Source organism: Eriocheir sinensis, chromosome 45, assembly GCF_024679095.1.
Source record: "Eriocheir sinensis breed Jianghai 21 chromosome 45, ASM2467909v1, whole genome shotgun sequence".
Taxonomy (NCBI): domain Eukaryota; kingdom Metazoa; phylum Arthropoda; class Malacostraca; order Decapoda; family Varunidae; genus Eriocheir; species Eriocheir sinensis.
The window spans coordinates 8,516,766-8,544,276 of NC_066553.1; the positions used below are offsets into that span (position 1 = coordinate 8,516,766).

General features: G+C 39.3%; 1 protein-coding gene across 32 annotated transcripts in view; it reads left to right on the forward strand.

Moving 5' to 3' along the window:
* LOC126980715 (longitudinals lacking protein, isoforms A/B/D/L-like) overlaps positions 1 to 27,511 on the forward strand; it is a 101,837-nt gene that overhangs the window by 14,093 nt on the left and 60,233 nt on the right. Inside the window, exons 6-7 of one of the 32 annotated variants that reach the window (XM_050830932.1) lie at positions 24,641 to 24,894; positions 25,067 to 25,215. The exons of 20 other annotated variants lie outside the window; for them this stretch is intronic. In XM_050830932.1, coding sequence (XP_050686889.1) covers positions 24,641 to 24,850 — 210 coding nt within the window. In that variant the 3' untranslated portion in view covers positions 24,851 to 24,894; positions 25,067 to 25,215. 11 more of the 32 variants (XM_050830935.1, XM_050830923.1, XM_050830930.1 and 8 more) reach the window with 11 other exon arrangements.

A 27,511-nucleotide genomic window follows, 5' to 3' on the forward strand; every position in this document is an offset into this window, starting at 1 on the left:
GTCCCACTCACAAAGTGTGGGCTGTAAGTGCCACATTCTAAATTGAAGATCAGATAACAAAGGGGTAAACAAGGCAGCTTCTACAGGAATGTCCAGAACATACGGGAGTAAAATATGAGTGGAAGATAAATTAAATTGTCAAATTATGAATAAACTGGTTGTATGACCATAAGGAAGGCAAGGAACCAAAACAGTAAAAGAATCATTAGTGATATTAACAGAAGTGCAGAGAAAACCTAGAAAATGTCTAAATATGGCATAAATATATTGGGAGTACAAGTGGTGTAGGCAAAGGAGCCAATATGGTGGACTGGAGTCATGATGCTTAAATGTAAATTGTGAACCAAAGTTGTCCCACTGGGTTGAGTGTAAACTTAGGGCAGCCTAAGTATGAACAGTTTTTAAAATAAATATTTTTCCCTCATTGAAGAGTTGCAAAGCGGTTATAAAGTTTGTTGAAGGCAGATTCTATGCTGACAAGTTTTAATATGGATGAGATTTAAGAAAAAGCTATATTTGTCTTTGATATCATTCATATACTCATACTCTTACCATTAAATAAAAAAACAAGAGCAAATTTATGAATGTACTGTAGCTAACAGATTTTTATAATATTCACATGGAAGCAACATTGTAGTGTGTACTTTTCTTTATATACAAATCCAGTTGTGTTCATGCTCCTCCATTACTACCTTGGAACTCACTCTTGTTCTTCAGTTTCATTACTATATTAGCCACAAAAAAGCAAGGTTCTGGAGAGCATGTCCACTCTGTCATTCCAAGAGAAAATGAGCCAGCCTCCTATTAGTGAGGCGTATTATTAAAAATGACAGTTGAACACTGAAACAACATTGTAAAAGAACAAGTAATTGCTTGCCCAGCAGGACTCATTGATTGGATTGAAGATTGGAGTAAAATATGGTGTAGTTATCAGGTGTGTATAAGTGTAAATGCATAATTAGATATTTTTTATCTTAAAATAAAATCACATGTGAATTATAATTTTGTATAGGGATCAACTAGGCATTGCTTAACCCGGTAGCAGAGGGGATCATGTTTCTTAATGGTCCCTCTAAGCGAGAAAAATGAGAAAAAAAACGTTTCATAATATATATCAAAGCATTTGTGATAAGATTATGTATCATCTATTTTGGGGGGTTTATATCGTGGCACAAATTTGGCCCGTCGCTGCTACACGGTAAAGCCACAAACTTGGCCCGTCGCTGCTACTGGGTTAATAGAATAGTCTCCTCCCAGGATTGAAAGAAAAGTAATTAATTAATATAGATATACAAAAAAAAGACAGGTTTGAACCACACGTGTATCTACATGTATGGCCAACTAACAGAATAGGTGGTCAGCCATTGCCTCCCTCACTAACTAGGCATTATAGCAGCAGTAAGATGGGAAAGATTGCACTGGCTTATCAGAGTTCTCAATCATCAATAGTTTTCCTTTATTTTGCTAAAAGGTGCTATTTGCTATATTAACCGCATTTATAAATTGTAAATGTGCAAAGTTTTAAAATTTATACAAGTTTCATACTAATAAAAGAGAAATTCATATATTGTAGTTAGCAATGGTCAATGTAATTTGGTTATTAAACGTTAAATTATATGTTAGTGCCAAGGAATATGGCAGGTATCTTGGAAAATAAGGCCACATGTATTTTCATCTGGTGTAATGGTCCAGAAGAATATAAAGGAAACGAGGTAACACTCATAAGGCAGAAGAACAAAAAATATTTGAAATTACATATTACACACTTGAGATACAGGAATACTAGGAAAAAGTGTAAACTCACCCCATGAAGAATGGGATGGAGCACTTTTGGTTAACATAATTGTCATGGATAACAACCTGCCATTCCTGTGAAAGTAAGGTGTAAAATTAATGTATCCAGTCAGTCCTAACATGCGTTGCAGAAACTTTGCGCCTCAAATTTTTTAGAGAGAAAGCTAAGAGATACACAAAGAAATGAAGAAATACTGGGCAGGAAACTAGTATCATGGATTAGAGAACACACAAAGGTTGAAGATATTTTAATGGCTATTGAGAATAAGAAATGGACTGGCAGGTCACATCAAGCCTTGAACAGATACTGTGGACAACCAAAAGTAATAAGTGGCAACCCTGAAATTGTAGAAGGACCAGGTCGAAAGATGATACCAGATCATTTGCTGGGGCAGGATGGAGATTACTAACATCAAACAAAGATGAAGAACATTGGGAAAGTCCTGTGTCCTGCAGTGGACTAGTATTGGCTTAACCTGGTAGCAGCGACGGACCAAATTTGTGGCTTTACTGCGTACCAGCGACAGGCCAAATTCTTACCTTGACCTGAACCCCCAAAAATCAAGGATACAAACTGATCACAAATGCGTTGATACATATAATATAATGGTTTGCATGAGTGATGATTTTTTCTCATTAATTCGCTTAGAGGGGCATTTAAGAAACATGATCCTCGCAGCTTCCGGGTTAAGATGATGAATGAGAAAACTTATGATATTTTAAATTTTCGTAAATTTGTGGATTATTGGTGAGGGAAGAATTGTTGCACAATTTGTTTTTAACTTTATTTGAAGTTGCTTACTGTCATTAGTGAGGAAGGCGTAATTGAGTGATAGTGTTGCATGCGACGAATATCAATAGTGTCAGCTTTGAATGCGCATGTGCACACACACACACACACACACACACACACACACACACACACACACACACACACACACACACACACACTTAATAATGGTTGCAATAAAATTATATAAGTATCATTGAATATACTGATTGGATTTTTATTTTTTATTTTTTTTGTAATTATATAATAGACATCTGATGTACAGACATCTTAATCTCTTTATGCATCAATCCAATCACTGAGGGTGAGTGTGCATGTAGCCAACACAAGTGTCCACTACAAAGGTAAGTTGTTGGCAACACACACACTCAGATGGTGGCTGGCTCACTTACTCTGTGGAAGTATGTTATGTGAGGGAGTGTGTTGAATTTTTCACCTAAATCTTATAATTATATGGCGTGACAGTTATATATATATATATATATAGATATATATATATATATATATATATATATATCTATATATATATATATATATATAAATATATATATATATATATATAGTCTTTGTGGAAAAATTACTATTTTTTAGAGAACAACTTGCCATTTTATGTCCTCAACACATTCTTGAAAAGTTCAGCACATGCCCTAATGTTATCATATGATTGTTCTTAAAGGTGATGTACTGTAGACATTTTAAATGGAAAGATCTTATTGAAAGGCAACAAACTTAACATATTAAAAGGCAACCTTAGTAATGACTGAGAAAGGAAAGCTTTTCAAACCTTAATAAGTTACTTGCCAGCGGAGGGGCAGAAGCATTATGTAACACATTACTATAGTTGTTTGGCGTGTTGCTTTGACTCATGGCTTAATACACATGGGAGATGATTGATTGTGAGATTTTTTTTTGTCATAAAACTGGAAATCTGAATTGCATGGCAGTCTGCAATATTTATGTATGCATTCATGCACATGTCCTTGTGCCTGCACATATGCATACTTGGAAATTAGATCTGAAAATATTATTGTGAAAGAATCTTATCATTGATTTTCCTAAGGTAAATATTGAAGTTCTTGTTAAGTGATGTATAGATTTACCATAACTCAGTATTTTCCCAATGTTCGTATTGAAATTCCAAACTTTCTGTAGCTCCTAGTGTGGTGGCAGTGCTTACACAGCAGTGTTTTGATAGTATTGCGTGATGCTGAGAGGATTCTTCTCTTCTAGGGGCGTGGCAGGGGGTCAGAGGAGGAGGCAGCCACGCCCCAATGGCCCGAGTGGTTTGGGTCTGGGCTGGGTCATGCTTGCCATTACTGTGGCAAGACGTTCCTCAAGAAATTCAATCTGGTGACTCATGTCCGCATCCATACAGGGGAGAGGCCGTTTCAGTGCCCATATTGTCCTTACAGGGCCAACCACTGTTCCCATCTCAAGTCTCATGTCAGGAAGCTCCACCTAGAGAAGGAGCATCGTGTGTAGTCTCATAAAGAGATTAGAAAAGTCCAAGTGCATTCACTTATTGGAGGTGTCTGATCAAACATAAAAGTTAAGTGGATGTGCTAAGGTGGTGATACCGTGCCCTGTCTCGTTCTAGGCATTCCCTGATGGAGCCGTGAGGGGCAGTAGGGTTCCAACATCAAGTGATGAGAAGCTCCTGAGGCTCACTTGCCCATATTGTGGACATACCAGTCGAGACAGCTACGACCTCAAGAAACATATCCGTACTCATACTGGGGAGAAACCTTACCTATGCCCTCACTGCCCGTATCGAGCTACCACCAGTAGTAGCATCAGCTCACACATGGACAGACATCACTGGACCATTGGCTAGTTGTTGCGTGAATTTTGATCACTTGTACGTGTCAAGTTTTTGCATTGTTCCTATAACATGAATTTATATATTACTTCATTTTTCCAATATTATCTATTGGTTTGAAGCTGAATATATGATTAGTCATTGATTTGGCTGTCTTTATTTTTATTTATTTATTTATTTTTAATTTTTTTTCATAGGGTAATATACACATGAAAGGGAATGTTTCTTCCATAGAGATGAATGCTCTTTAGTGTTGGGAAGGGTGGAAAAGAAACTGTATGCACACTTATATGCCAGTCGCTTTGTGGTTGGTCGGGAATGAAAACATTCACTGGAATAGTTATGGATTATAGCCAATTGAGGGTTTAAACTGCAGTTGTATGGATTTCTCAAGCAAAGAAAATACAGAAGTGCAGAATTGAAGTCGATACCGTTTACAGTAAATATCTGCTTTTACTTGAAACTGCAATGGAATTCATAGGTCAATAGATTATTGTTTGAGTACCCAAGTCTGATGCCTGTGTTAAGTTAACCCCAAAATGTGAGTGAAAATTGGTTTTATTTGAATGTATTTTGCAAATTTGTTGGCAGTGTTGAGAATATGCACAAATACAGTTCACCACCACTAAGTCTTTTAGTTACCTGCTCATCAGTATTGGAAACATGATACTAGGTGCTTACTCCTTGAAATGAGAAGCAGTATCCCATGTTTAGAGATTTTTCAAAGTATGAAATCCAGGAGATTTTACTGCACAATTTTAAGTATGAGCACTTGTCTCTGACCTGTCTTCACACAACCAAATTGTTTATATTAGATTGTTTTGTGAAAAAAACTGCACAGGGTGGTAACATCCTTTGTTTTATTCTAGGTGTTCCCAGAGAGAGGGGTTGGAATGCACACTAGCCTGCCACCAGCATCAGTATTAAATGCAGATAATAGGATGGTGCCAAAGTACGGATGTCCTGTTTGTGGACATGTCAGTCGTGACTTATATGACCTCAAAAAACACTTTCGCACTCACACAGGAGAAAGACCATATGCTTGCACTAAGTGTCCATTCAAAACTAAGGATAGCAGCTCTCTTAAAGAACACAGTCGAAGTCATAGTAAAGACCTCGCTCATGCATGTCCTCATTGTGCTTATCAGTGCAGTAGAAGATTTAACTTGAAAGCACACATTGGAATGCATCATAAAAGTAAAGGAAACAATGTTTAAATGCAGTTCTTAAACAATCACTTTTGACAGTGGAATACATGTTTAAAGATCTGCATGAGTTTCAAAAGTTTTGTGATGAAATAATAGTAATGATTGCTTGGGTTCAGATGAGTGGTTCAGTCAAGGCCTCCTGTAATGCAAATGCTTTGGCCACCAGTGCAATCAGGAAGGCTGTGTATGACGAGGAGGATGGCTTATTAAAGCTTTAATTATGGAAGTTTGGAAACTAATCTTAGATGCATAGTTTTGCCATATTAGCACATAAACCCATCATCGTCATGGTAGGCCACACAGTTGTTTTGTTTTGCCTGCTGTACTGAATTGTTTGGCATTGTGAAGCATTTATTTAAAAAAGTCAACTTACCTTTCGAGCCTAAATTTGTATGTTAAATCTCCATTGGGATGTGGTGAAGCGACGGGTCGTGCCAAGATTGATTAATTGGTGAAGGCTTGACCATAATTTCATGAGGTCTTTAAGGAATTACAACACTTCAATATAAAGTGCTTGTTCGTAATGTATTTTTCTGAAGCTTTATGTCAGTAACTGGCTTGCTTCACTATGTGAATGTTATCATACTACGAGTATATCTCAGTATGCAAGTATAGCAGGTTGCACGCTATATTTGCATTTTCATGACAGTTTTATAGGTTAAATGAAAGAATGAATATACATTGATGAGTCTCTCTCTCTCTCTCTCTCTCTCTCTCTCTCTCTCTCTCTCTCTCTCTCTCTCTCTCTCTCTCTCTCTCTCTCTCTCTCTCTCTCTCTCTCTCTCTCCCCCCCCCCCCAGATGGAAAAGCTATTTTCAGTTCATTGAGAAAAATTATTCTATAACATTTTTATGGAAAGTTAATAGAAATACTGGAATATCTTCAGGAAATTGATATACTCTAAAAGAACTAAAAATTTCAGCATAAGAATGTGAATTTGACAAGCGGACGTGGAGTGCTTGATTGCGGTTGTTGCCATACATGACTACACATATCATTATTATTCATTGTTGTCAGTCATTGTATAATGTAATTTACACTGATATCCCACCCCCCATTAGCCAAAGGCTTCCTAAAGGTTAATGGTAAATGTAAATTTAAATTAATTGAACAAAATTTTGCATAAAAATAATGACTGCTATTCCAAAACATTTTCCATTATGTAATATGCGATAATCATGCAGCTTGTAAGGTCGTAAATTGAATGAGGTACACATTTAGCTAAGTGGGTTGTCTCTCTCCCTGGTAGGATACTTCACAACTCTGCTATGCTGCACCTCAGGCGAAGGGGTCTAGACGTCAGCATGAATGCTCTCACTGCCACTACATAGCACGTGACAAGACTGACCTGCGTAAGCATATGTACACCCACACTGGTGAGAAGCCTTATGCCTGTCCTTACTGCTCATACAGGGCAAGACAGAACAGTTGTATGCGAACTCACATACGCAGATATCACCCATATGCAATTCTGTGATCCTGTCGTGTTCTATATTGAAATGGACATCAAATATTTGGTATCCTATGCAAAAGCACAGTTCCAGGGTTGTGTTTTGCACCACTCTTCCTGCTGTTAATAACTTACTGTGTTGACTGAATCTTTATCTGAGAATAAATTATAAAGAGAATGGTGTTGTATATGTGTCCTTTGTACATGGGTAATTTTTTATATTTTTTTATTTATTTTTTGTGTAAAAGTTGATCCCTCCATTTTAGACTCAAAAATCTTTGTAGTTTTCTCTTGTAAAAAGCTGACTCTTTTCAAGAATAAGCAAGCCTCGGCTAATGCAGAGAGGTGAGTGGGAATTAGGGTTCAGATTTCTGGTAGCTTGCAAAATTCGGGTTTATAGGAATCAGTTTTTGCACTTTAAAACTTCAAAATAATTAACTTTTGTTGAATGTGTGCTCCTGGAACTAAGCCAAATGACCCCGTAGTTGTGGCACCAAGAAAGAACACCCCTCCTGGAACTAATAGAAGCTCCCTGAAGAGTTAAAATGTCATTCAAGAGTAGCAAGAAGCTAGCATTTTGTATACAAAAAACTTTGACACTAAGTGTGTCTGCTGCCCAGGTGTTGGAGGTTTGAAAGACCTTAATATGACTAGCTGGGAAATTCATGCAAATACTCTTGTGAGTTAAGAAATGAATTATATTTGTCAGCTACTTTACCTATTGCCTTGCCATATAATGAACCAGAAATTAAAAACAAATGAAGTTTTTTATTTTCTCATTTTGATGAAATCCTTCCGAGTTCTTCATAGTTTTTTATTTGTACTTTTAGCAGTCATCGATGTGTGCAGCAGTCAGCTGTATTTTATTTTCATAAGCACTCTTGAAGTAAACTACATTTGAGTTGCCTTGAATTAAAAAAAACTCATTTTTATAGTTGGATATCAAATGTTATTCTTAAAAGTTATCCAGAAATAAGTTGTGATGCAAGACTGGCAGCCAATGTTTGCACAGTGTTATGGTAATCAGCCATGATACTCAAAGTACATATCTATTCTGTGAAGCTAGTGAGGGATATCTTGAAAGAAGTATCATACAAGCAGTTCTCATTCTTAAGTATGAGAAGTTCCTTAAAATCTTGGGAATAATGGTTTTATGAATAACAACCATTTAATAAAAAGAAAGTAAAAGGGTGAAGGGGTTACATTCCATCTCTCACCCCATCCTTTCCAAAATAAGTTAGGACACAAGGATACCTTTCAAGAATGAATATTGTGAAATACAGTTTGTGCATTATTTAACAATCCAGTTGTTTTGTTTCATCATATTCCTCCCCAAGGCTGGGAAAGTACAGGGAACCCCCACTTTACGAATGGGTTATGTTCTTGAAAAATTGTTAAGCAAAATTGTTGTCTGCCCCTTATTTTTGTTTCCTCTTCTTGTGTCCATCTTTTTCCCTTTATGCAAATATGTAGATAACAAGACTCAAAAGCAAAGTTACCTTGACATGAATGTGACACGGACAATGAAATAAGTTTCCATACCACCATTAGCAGTTCATCAAATAAGATAATCAAAACCTTTAATACTAACAAATGCCTTAATTATGTGAAGTAAAAAATGGAAAAAATATAAATGTGATCTTAGACATTTTATGAATAACCATTATCTCCTGATGGAACAAGGAAGAAAATGGGAAGAGAATTTGTTTTGAAGACTCGGTTGAAGGCATCTGCTTTATGTTTGGCTGACATTTCTGGAAATATGCTAGTGATTCACTGGTGAGTATCAGTCATAGACAGCACTCACCCAATCACTGGCCTCTGCCAAAACAACCCCTGAACAACTGCACTAAGCCTTGTCTTCAGATATGACTGTAGTGTCCTGTGCTGGTGATGAGTTGTTATAATCAGCATCAACCATTAGCAACCACCGGTTTGGATCCAGTCCCAGGTGCACTCAGTTGAACGGTTGGACAATTGTATATGTGGCATTGATGGGATTGGATGAGCATCAGGCAGAAGACAGAGTAGAATGGAGGAGAGCCATAAAGCGTCCAACTGCACAGGAAGAGTGAAAACGGACGTTAAACGAAATGCTGATGATAAAAACATGTAGTGTGATGGCAAAAATAGAAAAATTAATTTATTTGTAAGACTGGCTTTTATGAGCATCAACCCGCAAGCAGCCAGCGACGTATATATACGTTGTAGAAAAATGTCACCCCCAGTGCCAATGACATATATACATCGGTGACTAAAAAATCGTGGAAGCTAGCTGGCTTTTATGAGCATCAACCCGCAAGCAGCCAGCGACGTATATATATGTTGTAGAAAAATGTCACCCCCAGTGCCAATGACATATATACGTTGGTGACTAAAAAATCGTGGAAGCTAGCATTGTACAGGGATGTTTTTCATAGTTTTTCCATGATCTTCTCAGCCCCCCCAACACACACACACACACACACACACACACACACACACACACACTGACTGCCACCCCCCTCCATAGGTCAGGAGGTGAGCATGGGTCACCCTTCCTGTATGTTCTCAACTGCACTAAAGTGAGGATGTCTCCTCGTTCACTTTATTATGGATACCCCAAACTTCCAGCGTGTCCTCGAAGAGGCACCTATCGAGTATAGTGATAGTGGTGTGAGTGTGGGAGATGATAGTGGTGCTGCTAGAGACTACATGTATAGTGCAGATAGCTCTAGTTGTTTGGAGAGTGGGGTGTGCTTTACTCCATATAACAAACATGTATATCCAAAGTTGTTATACTGAGTATACTGTAGAATGTACAGTGGGCCAAAGCCAGGGTGAGAGATGAAAATTACTTGTAATTTAGTTCCTCACAAAAAGTCACATGAGTGAAAAAAATTGCTAGAAATAAGTCAGAATGTGTAAGATAGTCCATATGCCAGTAAAATATAACTACATTACACGACCTCCTTTTGTCGGATTTTTATTGGATTGATTTGATTCCGGAGAAAAAAAAAAAAAAAAAAAAAAAAAAAAAAAAAAAGAAAAAAACCAATTAAACTAAAGCCAGACAAAGTTCGCAGATCGCAGGCTAGGGCGCAGCGGAGATATAGCGCTGGTATTGTACTGGACTTAACACAACACGCGTGTCACACTTACGTTGTTGTTGTGTCGTTGTTGATGACCCTTTCTCTTTCTAGCGATGCAACCAAAACCAAAAAAGAAAGTAAAAAAACCCAAGCAACCAAACTTTTGTCACTAAAAACTAAAAAGTGTTCAGGTGGGTGGGGGTGTGTTTCTTGACACATATAGGGTAAAAGTCCGCAAGGGGTAGGACTCGACATTTCATTGCCGACATTTGCCCATTCTTTTTGACCAGCCTTCTTTTTTAGTCCGGCAAATCGAGGGTTGAGTGTACTTGTATAACATTACCGTACATATAATTGCAATGACCAATTTTAAGTGTGAAGGGTGATTCGAAACCTGTGTATTATCACCTCATAAATCACCTTACGAGTGAACAAAGTGCCTAATGATGTGTGTATGTATGTGTTATACACTTAAATTTGTCATATCAGTTGCAAAAAACAATAATAAGAAAGTCAATGACAATATATTTTTTGCTGATAAATGAGATCTGCCATAATTTACATGCACATAAAATATTATGTACACATGCATGGCCCCACAAAACCTGTGTCATATCTCTATGCACTCCAAATACCTGCCAGTCTGGTGCCACCTACATTGAGAAAATCTATGGGATGTGACACGGCAATTGTGGGATTTCTTAATTAGCTGAAAAATCATTGAAAAAAACTTGGAGTTGAGCCCTGAAATGTATCTAACCATCCTCTTGGCTTTCAGGTAAAAAAATAAAATTGACATTTTGCCAACACGAGGGGGTATTCTATTAATTTAATCGGCCAGCAGCCTGGGGGTTAAAACAGGTGTTATTGCCAAGATTAAAAGTGGTTGGAGAAAATTTAGGGAGCTTTTATTTATACTTGTTAGAGTGATCCCTCCTTGATCAAAGATTACCTGTGTAAGATAGTGAAGTCTGAGTATTTAGAAGGGGATCTCTGCTGGCTTATGTGCAGTCTAGGAAGTGAGAGAAGGGGATGTTTGCAGGCTTACGTACATGAGGATGGAAATGGTCAGATGGATGTGCAGTGCATTGCATTGCAAAATGATAGGTCTGACAGGGTTTAGATTTTGAATAAGGATCTGAAGAAGGAAGATTAATCTGAATGGATTAGGGTTTTGATGAGGATAGGTACAATGAGGTGGATTGGACATGTGAAGAGGACTGATCAAGGGATTAAGGTGATGATGGTAAGATAGGTAGTAGTCAAGGGTAGAGTTAGGAGAGGTAGACTAGAGCAAGGTCCTGTGTGACCTACAGATCATTGGTCAGAGAAAGGCTACTAAAATTTAAGCAGAATGGAGAGCCACTGTTAGGAAAAGGCCAGCATATGACTCGTGTATGAAGCCTTTAAAAGAATCAATCAATGGGCATCATAATATATATATATATATATATATATATATATATATATATATATATATATATATATATATATATATATATATGTATATATATATATATATATATATATATATATATATATATATATATATATATATATATATATATATATATATATATATATATATATTTTTTTTTGTTTGTTTGTTTGTTTGTTTGTCCTGTTACACCAGCAGGCTATCTTGATGGGGCCTGCTGGTTGGCCCCAGCGCATTCCTGGTGCAGGCAAATGTTTAAAGTGGCACCATCTTGTTTGGCTCATGCTGCCTCCCAGAAGTCATCTTTGCTCCACTGTAGGGTTTTTCTAGATTCCAAGTTGATAGGTGGATTTCAGGACACCATGTAGGTAGTTTTAAGGCACTCAGCGATGATTGAAAATTGTCAGCTTGTAGTGGCAGGCAGGACTTAAACCCAGGTCCTCCAGCACACTGCGCCAGCACACAGACCACTCAGCCACCGCCTCCCTTATATTGAATTAGTGATTCTAGACACATTGCTCCACCCTCCTAATGTCTTAGATGTAATTACATTACTGTGGGATATACATGTAGCTCAAATCTTATAGGTGGCCTAATGATTTGGAAAAATGTGTAAAACTGTACTGTATTTAAGAATTTTGTCATAGTGCAAAGCCTAAATTTAGGGCAATTTCCTTCATTATCTTCTATTTAACACAAATCAAATAAGTGACATAATATAAACAAAACACTACACGTTTGGGGAGGCAGTGGCTGAATGGATAGCGTGACAGCACCGCGTTCAGGACAACGCGAGTTCAATCCCCGCCCGGTGCCACCAAGCTGGGATTTTTCAGATGCTGCCGAGTGGCTTAAAACTACCCACATGCTGTCCAGAAGACCACCTATCAACCCGGACTCTAGATTCTAGGATTAAAGATAAGCTCCGGGAGGGCAGCATGAGCCAATGCAAAATGGCGCCACTATAAACACTCGCCTGCGCCAGAACGGGCTGGGCCGACCATCAGTCCCCACCGGGAAGAAGCCTTGGGCTGACCATCAGGATCCACCGGGAAGAAACCTACCAGCGCAATAGGCCACAACGTAAAAAAAAAAAAAAAAAAAAAAAAAAAAAAAAAAAAAAAAGGACAGCTACAGCAGTAGGAGTAAGACATTAATTTTTATCATCTCTATCTTTTTTTTTATTATTATTTCTTTCTTGCCTATGTACTGAAATGGTAGTGTGTAACCCAAAGGCTCAGAGGAAGCTGCACTCATCTGTTGAAAGCAATGACAAGATTCCTACAATGCTTTACTCAACAGATAATCAATTTTACATGAGATAGGTAGTAAATGTCCTTGTTCTGAATTGACTTGTTGCTAAATTGAGGTGCAATTTCAATGGAATTTATTAATTTTGGACTGAAGAGAAACACTTACTGCTCTAAATATATTTTTAAAACCCAGAAAAAAAATTGAGCAAGGGTCATTATGGATGAAAAGTGGTAGGAATGATGAGAAAGTGTTTCGCTGAGAACAAGATGTTGTTTTTACTGTCACTGGGCAATGCTTGTTGTGTCCTATACCGAGAGCTGCCAAGTACTTCCAGTTCTTATTGCTTCCATAGTCATGCTACGAAGACAAATGTTTACTTTGCCTAAAGTAGATAAAAGATTTTATATTATATTATTTTCCTTACATACCATGCTTGTATCCTACTGCTTCACATCCTGGCAGAGTGCCAGTGTGAGTTTTGACGAGGGAAGATTACAATCTAGGGTGATCTCAAGAAGGTGCTTGACTCAGTGCATCACAAGACACCCTGGAATCTCTGGTGACTCTGTGAGATTCCTGCAAGGATTGTTAGTCTATTGATTGGCCTGTACTCTGGGACTGAGTGGTATGAAATGTAGAGGGGCATATCAAGCTTTTTTTTTAACAGGGATGGCAGGGTTGTCCTTTTCCCATTACTTTTCAACACTTATATGGACTGGGTATTAGGCAATAACAAGCTCATTAATCTTGTTCCTGCCTATGATGTTGGATTTCTCTCCAAGTTACAAGAGGTTCTGGTGATGGCTCGCAAGCACAGCACTAAGAAATTAAGTGTTTTGGGACTTTCGATTTCTTATGTATGCCAAGATCAAGGTACAGGTGTTCAGAGGCTTTCTGGAGGAAACAAGTCACCTTATTCATAAGTATGTGGCTTTGTCGATATGTATACAGAAGGACAAAGACAAATTGTCACAAAGTGCGAAGAACACTTTGACCATACTTCTAAGTGCTTGCTGCAATTGACAGTCAGTTTTGAATCTCACTCTTACGATTTATGTTTCTTTACTAATCCTACATAACCAAATCCTCATATGTGAAACTGCTGCCCTTCATGTGTCACCAGAACGCAGTGAAACGCATCTTGCCTAGTTGTCTGGCAGAACCTTCAAGTAGTAGCGAGAATAGTATACTATAATATATATAATATAATACTATACTATAATAAATGTAATATTATATTACATTTTTTTAGATACATCAATAAAATGTAATGCCCCTTTTGGAAAAATTTGTATCGTGTTCACACAGTCAGAATATGAAATATTGCAATGATGTTGGCCATTCATATAATAGTATTTGCCTTCTTCGCTCCAATGATGTTCTTGAATATTTTCTACAATGCATAGGTACAGAGATATAAGGTGGAAGGAGACCCCTCCATGTTTACTAGTCCGAGTGCACCTAGCAGAGTTGGGGCATCTGACTGACTGCTTATATAACCCTTGCCATCCGTGACGCAGACGTCGGCGTCACAGTATGGAAAGGGTCAAGAGGAAATGGAAGAGGATTAATCCTCTTCTAAACCTCTCAATCCTCCTCTAAATTCCTCTTATTCCTCTTCCATTTCCTCTTAAGAGGTTTAGAAGAGGATTAAGAGGAAATGGAAGAGGACTACCGTATTTTACAGCTTACAAGACGCTGCATCTTGGAAGATGCACCCTAATATTGGAGATAAATTTTGAGAAAAAAAATTGTCATTCTCACACAAGAACAGCTTCATCATATCCATGAATTTATGTAACCTTTTCTTAAAACTATCTATTGTCTCAGCACTCACCACAAGTTTGGTGGAGCACTCACCACAAATGTACAACTAGGCAATTTCAACTACTGTTGGTAAATAAATACACACACACTGAAACAGTGGGTCCCCGACATAAACATGGCGGCACGTAGGCTATTGGTTTGTTTACATTCATCACTCGTCCGATTTGGTCCGTATGGCGATGACATACTAGTTGGTGGTTAGTAAATATACTATACATCTTTCATTGTCCAAGGGTGGTTTTATTTCCATAAAAGTGCATAGGAGACAACACATCAACACAGCTGATCCAAATGCAGCCGATCCTAAGGCTTGCTGGTCTGTTCCATCAAGATCATGAGCGGAATGGCTCTCGCCGCTACCAGCCGCACAATAAACAACAGACATTTGGGTCACGTTTGGGCTTGTGGCTTGGCTCCAAGAAGGTTTATGGTATTGGAAATACTTGTAACAAGTAAATACCGAGGTTATATCATATAAAAGGCTGAATTAAATAGTTACTTAAGTTAACCTCATAATGTAATGACAACGTACAAATCCACGTCCCCATCGGTCAAGCCAATACGGTGACCGTCCAAGCTCACTTGAGCCTGGACGTTGCTGCCACAATACAGCATTCGTCTTGGAAGACACACAAGTATTTTTCATGGTATTTTTTAGGAAAAAAAGTGCGTCTTGTAAGCCGTAAAATACGGTAACTGTGACGCCGTTGGACGCCAACATCGGTGTCACCGGAGTGAAGGGGTTAATGGGCTGATATTGCTGTGAGACATGGAAACCAAATGGTAACCTGAAGAGGCAAATTGATGCTTTTGGTAATGTCTACAGAATTATGGATATTGTTGAAATGACTGTCTTAAGTTGGCATTTACTCCGTGAGACTAAATTAAGGCCTATTACCTGCATACTCTGTGAATGCCGACCTTCATGCCACATGAGCATGTGGCAAGCTACCCAGAAGTCAACCCTGCTCAGGTTTCAATAAGAGAATTATGCACCCATGAAGTGAGTTTCATGACTTTGGTGAGATGAGTCTATAGAACTAAGTCTTACTGGTGCTGTCATGTGGCTGAGAAAAACTTCCTGGAACTGACACAGGTGTCTTGTGGCTTTTGTTAGGGAGTTGAGAAAGGAGATGCCAGATTGAAGGTTTCAAGTGAGGCCATTCTAGTATTCCCATCTGAAACTGGCCAGTGGGGTGTCGGCCGATTTAGGTGAGCCCCACCCCACAGCTTTGCCACACACTCTCGAGACCTCTTGCTTCCTCTCATATGTCAGCTATTTATTGCCTTTTAAGTGAATTTAATTGAATAATTGGATAATCTAGTAAGGTCATTTACTATTAACATTTTCGTTTTTAGGATAATAACAAAGATTTTGTATAAATAGCACAACACTTGACAACATTGTAATACAACATTGTCAAGTGTTGTGGTATTTATACAAAATCTTTGTTGTTATCCTAAAAACGAAACAATCTTAGTAGTAAATGACCTTATTGGATTATCCAATTATTTAATTAAATTAATTTAAAAGTAGTAAATAGCTGACGTATGAGAGGAAGCGAGAGGTCTTGAGAGTGTGTGGCAGAACTGCGGGGCGGGGCTGACCCGCACCGGCTGACACCCCACTGGCCAGTTTCAAATGGGAATTCTATAACAGCACAAAATGCTGACCATTTTTAGCTGCTCCCTGTAGCGCCAGTAGGCTATCTTGAGAGGCCTTTTGGACGGCCCCAGTCTGTTAGTGGCACAGGTGAATTTTATTTACAGTGGCTGCGTGATATATGAGGTGTATAATGTAAAAGGGGCTACCAAACAAAATCGGGTGGTATTGAGTTTTTGGCAGCTTCTAATAGCTGAATTCTTGCCACATCATGTGGTGAGGCAAGCTAAGGAAAAATCGACCTTAGAGGGGATGATTCGTAAGGCTAAAGTTGCATGATTTGTCTGTTAAACTCGCCTGGCGTGGGGTGTAGTGCTCTTTTCTTAGTCTCAAAATGCAGTGTAATGTTGACGTTTCTCGGCCACTTTTCGGCTTTCCCATACCTGAAGCCCACAGGTTAAAAACTTTTCTCTAAATGTGATTTTCTCAAAACTATGAAACTGGCAGGTCGCCCCCTTTACACTATACGCCTCATTTGACCTGCTTGGCCCATGCTGCCCCGCAGTGCTCCACTTGAACAAAGTTGCTGAAGTTAGGGTTGATTGAAGATCTGGGCAGCATGTGGGTAATCTTTTGCCACTTGGCGATGGTTTAGAAAATCAGCGAATTACGCTGGGACTCGAACCTAGGTCCTTGGGCTCACCACGCCTACATGCTGACCACTCGGCCACTGCCTCCCACAAGATAAATAAACTAAATCATGTCTAAAAGTGATATAAATGTCTGGAAGAGGAATGGGACAAAATGTAAAGATACCTTGAGAATGGCACCTTACATTCAAAAGAAGAAAATGAAAACAAAGAAAGTTGAGAAAGAACTCTGGGGTTAGAAAGACAAAATTCAGGTAGCATAAACTTTAAGTTTAAGGGAGATTGTAGAATAACAGAGGAAGGACAATCAGGAAAAAGTGGAGAAGGAATTAATAATGAAGAGTCATGAAAACAATGGAGGCACTGGTGAAACAGCAAATAAGAAGTGTGTGATCATTACAGGGCTGGCTGAATGATAAATGCTGCTGAGAATGAAAAAGGTAAAAAGAAAAACTGAGACTGGCTAAGAATATAATATAGTATCCACAGCCTGCAAGGTCTTGAGGTACAGGAGCAAATTATTGAGGTGTTTAGGTTGGGGACATGGGTGGAGTCAAATTAAAGTTGTCACAGATGCAAACCATGGTAAATGACCTAGTGGTCAGAGCCTGGAAACTAGCTGGCAAGAAGAAATTCAAAAATGTGTTGAGCAAAAGAAAGAAATGTATATAAATTAGCAAAAATAAGGGAATTTATTAATAAAGGAAGCCTAGTAAAGAAAAAGAGGAGAGAATGGAGACAAGATTTTATTGGTGTTAAACTCTGAGGCAGTTGTATTTAGTGAGAGGAAGATGGAAGGGCAGAATAGTATATGTTCACTGTATATACTATAAGGTCATCATGAAAATGTTATAATGGAAATTATATGAAAACAAAAAGGGAAGAACCTGGGAGTCTTAGTTCAGGATAACATGTTACCTAAAAAGATATTAATACTGTTGTTGGGATGACTTACAAGCTGCTGACAAAACACAAACAACGCAATTAAAAAAAATATGTGGCTTTGATCTGTCTAGGTTGGAATATGCAGCAGCGGTACGGTTCCCACATAAAAAGATGTTTATAAACAAGATTAAAAAAATGCAAAGAGCAGCAACCAAATTGGTTCTTAACCTTACAGATTTAATGTTCCAGGAAAGACTGAAAGGCTTTTGCTGCCATTCTTCAAGAAAGGAAAGAGAGGTGACCTTGCATCATCCAGGGTGATGAAAACACTAGACAGTTGATAGAGAGTTTGCATGTTTGTCTCTGTATGGGATGGTAGAATAACTAAAGGACAGGAAAGGAAGTTGAAAAGTCTTGTTTTATTTATTTATTTATTTATTCATATATTTATTTGCAAATTCCTTCCCCCATAATAGTGTGCGTGTGTGTATTTACCTATTTATAGCATACAGGGCCTGAGCTCAAGCTCAGTCAGTCCTGTCTCACAATCTATGTTTGTCCAGCTTTTCCTTCATTTTATGGACACTGCCCATTTCAACAATGTCGTTGCTAAGTCCATTCCATGTATCCACACTCCTGTATGGAAAACTGAACTTCTTTAGGGCTTTCAAACAAGTCCCCTTCCTCAATTTCTTGCTGTGACCTCTTAGTTGCCTCCTTCCTTCCATCTTGATTAAATAATTTATATCCAACACTTCCATTCCACTCATAATGTGTGTGTGTATTTACCTAGTTGTGAAATACAGGAAAAGAGCCATACTAGGGTCATACTGTCCTGTCTCCATAATGTGTGTGTGTGTGTGTGTGTGTGTAATTCTCTCATGGCCTGATCATGTGCTGGACTTGTGATTGCCAGCCAATACCTTCCCAGAGAGAATTTTGGAACTTGTTTCCTGATCAATAGGAAAAGCTTAAATCATGCAACCCCCCATCTCCATTGCTCAAGTGAGGACAGTAATTGCCTGCTGTCAGCAGAAAAGCCCTTTTGTCTGAGCAAGGGGCAAACCTCAACCTGCCATCCATCATGGTATACTGAGTACTTAACTACTGCGCCACGGAAGCAATCTCTGTATGTGTGTCAGGGCCTGGGCTTACGCTCGTGTGGTCCTGTCTCCATATCTGTATTTGTCCAGCTTTTCCTTAAAGTTGTGCACACTCTTTGCCAATATTGTATCCTCACTTAGTCTGTTCCAAACCTCTATGTTTCTTTGCGGGAAGCTATATTTCTTTGTCTCTCAAGCATCTTCCTTTCCTCAATTTTTTACTGTGTCCTCGTGTGTTGCTGGTGTTTCTCCTCTTAGTAGAAACTCCTCATTGTCTACTTTTCCATTTTATTCCATAATTTATAAATTTGTATTAGGTCTCCCCTTTCTCTTCTTTGTTTCAATGTTGGCAGGTCCATTTCCTTTAATCTTTCTTCATATGACAATCCCACCAGTTGTGGAACCATTTTTGTTGCCATCCTTTGTATTCTTTCTAGTTTTTTTTATGCGTTTCTTCTTATGGGGAGACCACACAGCTTCTGCATATTCCAATTTTGGTCTAATCATAGTGGTTATTATCTTTTTCATCATATCCTTATCTATGTAATGGAATGCTATTCCTATATTTATTACTATTCTATACGTATCACCGAATATCCAATTTACATGACTCTCAGGCTGTTAATTATCTTGTATTGTCACTCCCAGATCTCTCTCTTCTTGAACTTTTTTTTAACATTTCTCCATCTCCCATTTTATATGTCCATTTTGGTCTCCCTTCACTCTTTCCCATTTCCATTACAAGACATTTCTTCACATTGAACTCCATCTCCCATTTCATACTCAAGTCCCAAATCTTATTTAGGTCCTCTTGCAGAATTTCACAGTCTTTGCTGTTTGTTATGACTCAGCAATTTTGCATCGTCTGCAAACAGGCTCATGTATACTTTCTCCGGCATATCATTTATATATACTAGGAAAAGTATTGGTGCCAATACCGATCCTTGAGGCACTCCACTATCTGCAATTCTCCATTCCGATTTCATGTCCTTTACCACTGTTCTCATCTCTCTTCCCCTTAAGTAACTTCCCATCCAGTTTTTCATTTTCCCTTTCAATCCTCCTTTATTTTCCAGTTTCCATGTATAGTAGTCTTGTATGTGGAACTTTGTCAAAAGCCTTCTTCAGGTCCAAATACACGCAATGTGCGTGTGTGTGTGCGTGTGTGTGTGTTTACTTAATTGTGCTTTACAGGAAATGAGCTCCTTTCATACAGTCCCGTCTCGTCGCAGTCACTCATACAGCTTTAGAATCATTTAAGTTTCTGGATTGGGGAGCCTTTCTGTATTATATGCTTGTGGGTCAGTTTCAAGTGGTTTAAATGAAGATTGAGAGTCATCGTGTCTGTTCAGTAAATTCTGTACAGTAGAAGGGCCTCTGTGTGCTTGGATTGCACCATTTTTCTGTATGCAAGCATTATTATTAATATTTTATTAATTTATTCTATATATGTGAGAGGGGGCCACTCACAAGTTGGCAATTCAGTAGAGTCCACAAGACCTTTGCCCCCATTGTATTAACAAAAGAGGTTTTACTGTGACTGTGTGTGTGTGTGTGTGTGTGTGTGTGTGTGTGTGTGTGTGTGTCTGCCCCTTGACGACACTTGCCACCATTAAGTGTTAAGTGTTAAGAGAGAGAGAGATAACACACATAGAACACTTCGGAGAAGGTCCGGAAGCCGCTTTTCACCACTTTTGTTAGCCTTTTTGTTAGCTGTTTTTTTGTGTTTTTGATTAAGGCGTGAACTGTTATCTCATGTCAGGACCGGTGTACCGTTGCCTGCTTTCTCCAGTTGATAGAAGTCGTGAGACAACACAATAGCCTTTTAGTTAAGTGATGTGGGTTATGTGTTGGCCGAGCGGAGCCGTTAAGTTCACTTTGAGTTCACTTAATTTACTCTCTCTCTCACTGGTTGATTAAATGGTTGTATTGCTTTTTAAATATATTCACAGAATAGTTACAGTATTTTGTGGACGAGTCGTAAGTCGTACGCACACTCCGAGAAGTCCTGTGCTCTCGTCCGCCGCCCGCCCTGATCTGCCGGCTTCTCTTGGTACAGGAGCGGCCAGTGGATAGCATGCTTGCTGAATCAGCACCGTTCCCACGGCAAGGAGCACCTCCTAAGCACAACGTAGCGTCTGTGTGTAACGTCCTGGCGCCACTGGGCCATGGCGATACGACATACATTCACACATTCACATTATGTTATAATATACACATTACAGTGTGTGTGTAATTCACCTCTTGGTCTGCTGCGGGTCTCTCGAGACAGCCAGCCGTTCCCCTACGGAAGAGCACAGAGCTCATAGTACCGATCTTTGGGTAGGACTGAGACCACTCACACACAACACACCGCGACAATGAGGTCACAACTCCTTGCCTTACGTTGTGTACCTACTCACTGCTAGGTGAACAGGGGCTACACACGAAAGAAGATAAACCCAACTTATCTTCACTCAGCCGGGAAATCGAACCCCGGTCCTTCTGGTTGTGAGGCAGACGCTCTATCCACTGAGCTACCGGGCCATGTTCCATTCCACATTTTTTTGACCTCAGGGTGGCAACTCTAGTTGTGTCATTCAACACAAGAGAAAGGCAGCAGGAGTGCATGTGTGCTGTGCGGGTCCCAAATTTGTGCTAGTGAAATGTAACCATGCCCAAAAGTTGTTGTTGTGCTTGTGATTGCAAAATGAAAATATAAATTTTCTGATGGCGGCAGTGTTAGCCAGTATTTCTGAGCCGACAATCGTCACGAACTTCCTTCATTAGGCGAAGTCTGTTGTCACGACAGTCCCTCATTCTTATGTAGTTGGCACCAACGACTGTGCCGACAGGAAATGGTAAAATTTTGAAAAATGGCCATGACTGTCTCAAGACAAGCCAAGACTGTTGACGACAGTCTTGATGACTGTCCCAGACCTCCCTCAGACCTCAGTCAGAAATAACGGTTGGTCCAGACCCTTGCCGACTCTTGTCATGAAAGTTTAGCATGGAGTAGGGCCTGAAGCTTCATCAATGGTAAACGGTAAACGGTATCAATGGTAAACGGTAATACTTTTTCACACTAACCCCCACGACTCCACACTCCCCTCACGACGTCCGCTCAGCATTCGGTGATCGTTTCTAGACCTCTTTCAAGACTTGCCCGACCCTTTCACATTAACACCCAAGACCTCGTGTACCCTAGAGTCATGGGTAGTCGTGGCCCAGAGTCGGCACAGTGTGAACGGGGCTTAACTCAATCAGGAGATGGAAGGGACATATTTGTGGTGTCTTCACATTTTATTGTGTTTATTTTACATTTTCAACACATGTTCAAGTTTTTTGTTTGACTGACTTGCTTCATTATAGCATGGATTGTTTTATTTATTACACTGAAATAAGGGTGTCACACCAGTTAATCAGGTCTACTGCGGTATTTTAGTGGGGGTTCTTGTTTGCATTTGATATCGAGCAGCACCAAAACCATTGCAAACTTCTTGGTCTCCCTAAAGGTCTGTTTGATTGAGTTGGTCATCAGTTCACTACATTGTACTATACAAGTCAAGTCATCAAATGGAAATTTTTTGATGTTACAAGTGAATATAATGAAAGAGCTTGAATGCTGAAAGATGTGTTCTGCTTTGCACTTTCCAGTACTATTTTAGAGTGTGAAGTGAAAATACAGCCATTGTATCATTCCTCTGAGCAAAGCTTATGGATGGACTTGTGTAACATGAAGTGAGAAAAGGTAGAAAAAAAACTTGTATGAAGAAAGCTTAAAAGAACATCCATTTCTGTAAAAGAAATTTCCAAACTGTAGTGTATATAAAACTATTGTAACAAGCTAGTGTTTGGAGATGACTCACTAGGCCCTGCCCTTCTTTTCCCGTAGGTGGGGGGAGGGCAGCGAGGCCACAGGACCTTCCCTATGTGCCCTGTTTGTGGACATCCTGCCAGAGACAACGTCGACCTCAGGCGACATCTGAGAGTTCACACAGGGGAAAAGCCCTTCGCCTGTCACCTTTGTCCTTACCGAGCCACACAGAACAACAACCTAAAGCGCCACCTGGTGTTTAAACATCAATTGAACACAGAAAATAGAAAATCTGCCTCACTTACATGATGTGAAATGTGTACAAATGTTAAAGGAAGAACCCGGCCATCTTGTTGCGATGAAGAGCAAGATGTAGAGCAATCGACAAGAAAATTGGATTCCAAGATGATTATTCTAAATTAAGTACCTTATGTTTCAAGTAGCATGAACAGGTGAATGCTCTTGGGCTAAAGGCAAGCTATTACAATGGAAGCAAAGTAAGGTGACCATTAGCATAAGGAAATTCTGGCACAGTCATAGGCTCACCCCAGTGAACTATTTTTCTCCCGTAGGTGTGGTCATCCACCAGAGGCAAGTCCCCGGCCAGAGGCAGGAACATGTTCGTTTGTGGGCTTTGTGGCTACTGTGCCCGGGACAATGACAACTTGAACCGTCACATCAGGACTCATACTGGGGAGAAGCCCTTCGCCTGCCCTTTCTGCCCACACCGCACTACCCAAAAGAGCCATCTAAAGAACCATGTTGCGTTAAGACACGAGAAGGAAATTGCTGAGTCACAGAAAATGTACTGAATTCATTATCTTGAGACCCAGCCTGAAATGAAGGGGAAACAAAAGCCATTGACTGGCAGCTCTACTGGGGGTAACTGTGAAGGCAGTTTAATACCTGGAGCATTGCATTCTTACTACCCTGATGAAAGCAATTACAAATCAAGAGGAGTAACATAGATTTTCCTCTTTTCTAGGGAGTGGACTTGTGTAATGCAGCCTGTCTCAAGCAGCAGGAAGGGTTGATGAGGACCACTTTGCCCAACATGGTTCTGCCACCGCCCCCTGCTTTTCCTATTAGGAGACACATTACCAAAGTGGCCCAGGAGGGGAGCAGACGGGAGTATCGATGTCAAGTTTGTGGATATCAGGCCATCAGTGAATCAAAGCTCACTATACATTTTCGCAAGCACACTGGGGAGAAGCCGTTTGTTTGCTCATATTGTTCCTATCGATGTGCTCATAAAAGCAACCTAATCACACACATGAAGACTCGCCATGTCGACCAAGAGCACCAGTAGTTATGGAGAAAGCATTTCTTTGGGATATCGAATAAATGCTGAAGAATTTTGAAAAATGAACATTCTTAAAAGTGTGCACACATAGAAGCAAGTTTTTTGATTTCCTGTCGCATTTAAAATATTTAAATGATGTATACTGCTGTTTCAGCAATGTCAGAGGTTAAACTCTCATGAGATTTTCCTCTTTTCTAGGGAATGGACTTGTCAAAACCCTCCAGTAGCGGGCACGATGAAGGGACTGTGACTCCTGCATACACCTCTGGTGTCTTGGTGGCCTCCCTTGGGTCCTCTAGTTGGAGGCCAAGACCACATTCACAGGGTCTCACAAGAAAGGAATTCCATTGTTCGACCTGTGGTTATCAGGCCATAAGTGAATCAAAGCTCGTAATGCACATCCGGCGACATACGGGAGAAAAACCTTTCGTGTGCTGTTTTTGTCCGTATAGATCTGCTCAAAAGAGTAATCTGAGCACCCATATACGAAATGTCCACATTAGTGGGGTTGGAAAACCTGTTGATAAATAAGAAATGTTGCAGTGTGGGCTTACATCCAGTATGTAAATGAGGGAACCTTACTTACACAACCCATAGGGAAAATATGTTTTTAATGAGCCCCTTTTAAATTTTTTTTCCTGTTCCATAGGTGGCTCCGTGGGTAGGGAACAGCAGGTCGCTCTACCAGTGTGAGTCTTGCAGCTACAGTACTCGAAACATCAAGGATATGCGCCGCCATATTCGTGTCCACACTGGAGAGAAGCCTTTCGCCTGCCCGTTTTGCACGCACCACTCGGCGCGCAAGTCAAACCTCGTCAGCCACATAAGAATGAAGCATAGTGTACCGCACAAGCAATAGATAGAAGAAAAGGAATAGAAAAAGTAATTCCAAGACTGAGAATTGTGAGTGGAAATCATTAGCATTAAGAAAGCCACTTGAAGCGTCAATGATCAAGACATCCTATGCAAGTGGGCTTAGAGACTACTGGAAACTGCTGATTTGCTTCTTCATAGTACCTATATAAAAAAGTGAACAAGAGTTGGATCCCAAGTGAACCTGGTTCTGTTCCCGTAGGTTCAGCGATGGCAGGGGAGGGCAGGCGGGCCACTCCATGGATGCAGCCATTGTGATTACCATGCCAGGGACAAGGTGGATCTACAGCGACATATTCGCATTCACACTGGGGAAAAGCCTTTTGCATGCCCCTACTGCTCACACCGAACTGCATTAAAGGGAAATCTCAAACACCATATAATACGGAAACACATGAATCCCCAGAAGCTGTAGAAGTGCATTGAATCTCATAGACAGTTAACTGTCACTCATTTACTAAGAAAAGAGAATATTATATTTCTCCCAGGCAGAAGAACCATGTATTAAGTTGGATTATTATTACTTACCAGTGTTGCTTCCCATTCCCCTATTTGATGGATGTAAGGTCAGTGGGAACTAGAAAGCAAGAAGTGGCTGTGGTGCATGCATTTCTGTGCTTATGTACAGATGTGACTGGATTGACATGAGAGATTAATTTCTTGTGAATGTTTGTAAAACCGGTAAACTTGAAACATGTGAACAAATTTATTTTGTCTTGAAACACAAGAAGAAATAGTCTATTCTATGCTTTGTTCTAATGTTATTGGTAAGCCTGAAGATTACTTGTTTTTATTTAGACAAGTATCAGGCTTGTTTACTTGCTTTAAAATTATTTCAATTCAAATCAGTATCATGTGTGTTTAGTTTCCTCAAATGGTACTGCCTTTCACCTTTATTACATAAGATATTGTTACCTTATATAAGAAATAATAGGGAGGTGAGATGAGTACCTAATGTAAGAAGGTTTAGATTATTAAATTTTATAATAAACAACATTTACTTATTATTCCAATCTTTAAAATTATTTGTTTTTAACATTATGAAATATAATGAGAAAACCATTATTGGATTGGTCATGTGTTTGATTTCATAAATATAATGAAGAAAATAGATGTTATTAATAGTAAAGTACATAGATGTTGAATTATGCAATTTAACAAATTGCTTACGAAGTTGCTTATTTTTGGCCAACCAAAGATCATAAAGAGCTCATCTTAGACAGTTGTGCCAATGTAACTATTCATTCAAGTTTTCACTTGAGTTTTCAGTTGAGTTGATTTTTCTCGCATAGAAGTTTCATTTAGCGCAGATGAGAAACAAAGATAGAAGTTGCTCCATGAGCAATGTGTCAATTTACCCGTGTTGAGTCAAAAGATGTTAAGGAAGTCAAAGGCTATCCCTTAGTCTATATTGTTGGTGCTAGAAGAGTATTAACTGCTTGGGTCTTGAGGAATGTTTGATGAAATACCTACTAAGTAAGTGTTATGCATAGTATCAAAGAAAATACCTTACATCTCTGCCCTGGGGCACCCTTTAATGTGATACCTACCAAAAAACAGGTAAGCTGCCACTTCCATGAACTGATACCACAGGTCTTGAAGAGAGGAATTTCTCTTTGGTGTCCAAGATGTGTTATGGTATGACATTTTAGTAGATGTGTAGTGGTATTTGGCTGTTGTGTGGTTCACTTTTGGCAACTGAAAAAATCCAAGGTTTACACAATGTATAAATGTTGGAAGAGATGGTTGGTGTCCAGAGCTGAGGCAGGCAAATACTCCTCTGTCTAACCTATCCCCGGTATTCTTACTGCGGGGTGTTGGTAGAGGGTCTGGAAGTAATGATTTGGGAGCCTGGGTTGCTAGGGCTCTTTCTGTGATAGCAGTATATATGTTTTATTCTTTATTAATTAATTTTAGGTGCTGCCTATACCACTGGTAAACTCTCTTGAGGTGCATGGATGACCCCTGCCCATTAGTGGTGCAGGTAAATTTTATATGGCTGCTGTGATGTATAACTTATGCATGGCTCATGGTGCCCTCTGGTGCTCCACTTGAATGAAGTTGATTGAAGATCTGGGCAGCGTGTGGATAATCTTCCGCCACTCGACGATGGTTAAAAATTGTCAGCGCCCTTTGTTGGGACTCGAACCTATGTCCTTGGGCTCACCATGCATGCATGCTACACATTTGGACATGTATACATGTACCAAAGTGCACAGGTTAAACCCATCACCCTACTATGAACTGATGTATGCTTCCCTCTACTAAAACCATCTAAAGGACAGTTTCATTATTTTGAAAAGCAAATGGACTGGTGCTGTTTGAATACAATCTGTGATGATTTGAAGGGCTGTATTTTGAAGTTTGGTGATTACAGTAGTCAGTATCAAAGACTGCTTGCATAATCTGTATGACATGTAATTACTACCTGATAAGATAAACTTACCTGGTAAGATATTCTTAAAAATGTCAAGAAACAGCTATGCAAAGAAAAAAAAAAAAAAATATATATATATATATATATATATATATATATATATATATATATATATATATATATATATATATATACAGTAAAACCTCTCCATTTGCGCACTCACAGAGTAGCACAACATGTGTAAGGCCGCTGTGGAAAGCACGTGGCGCA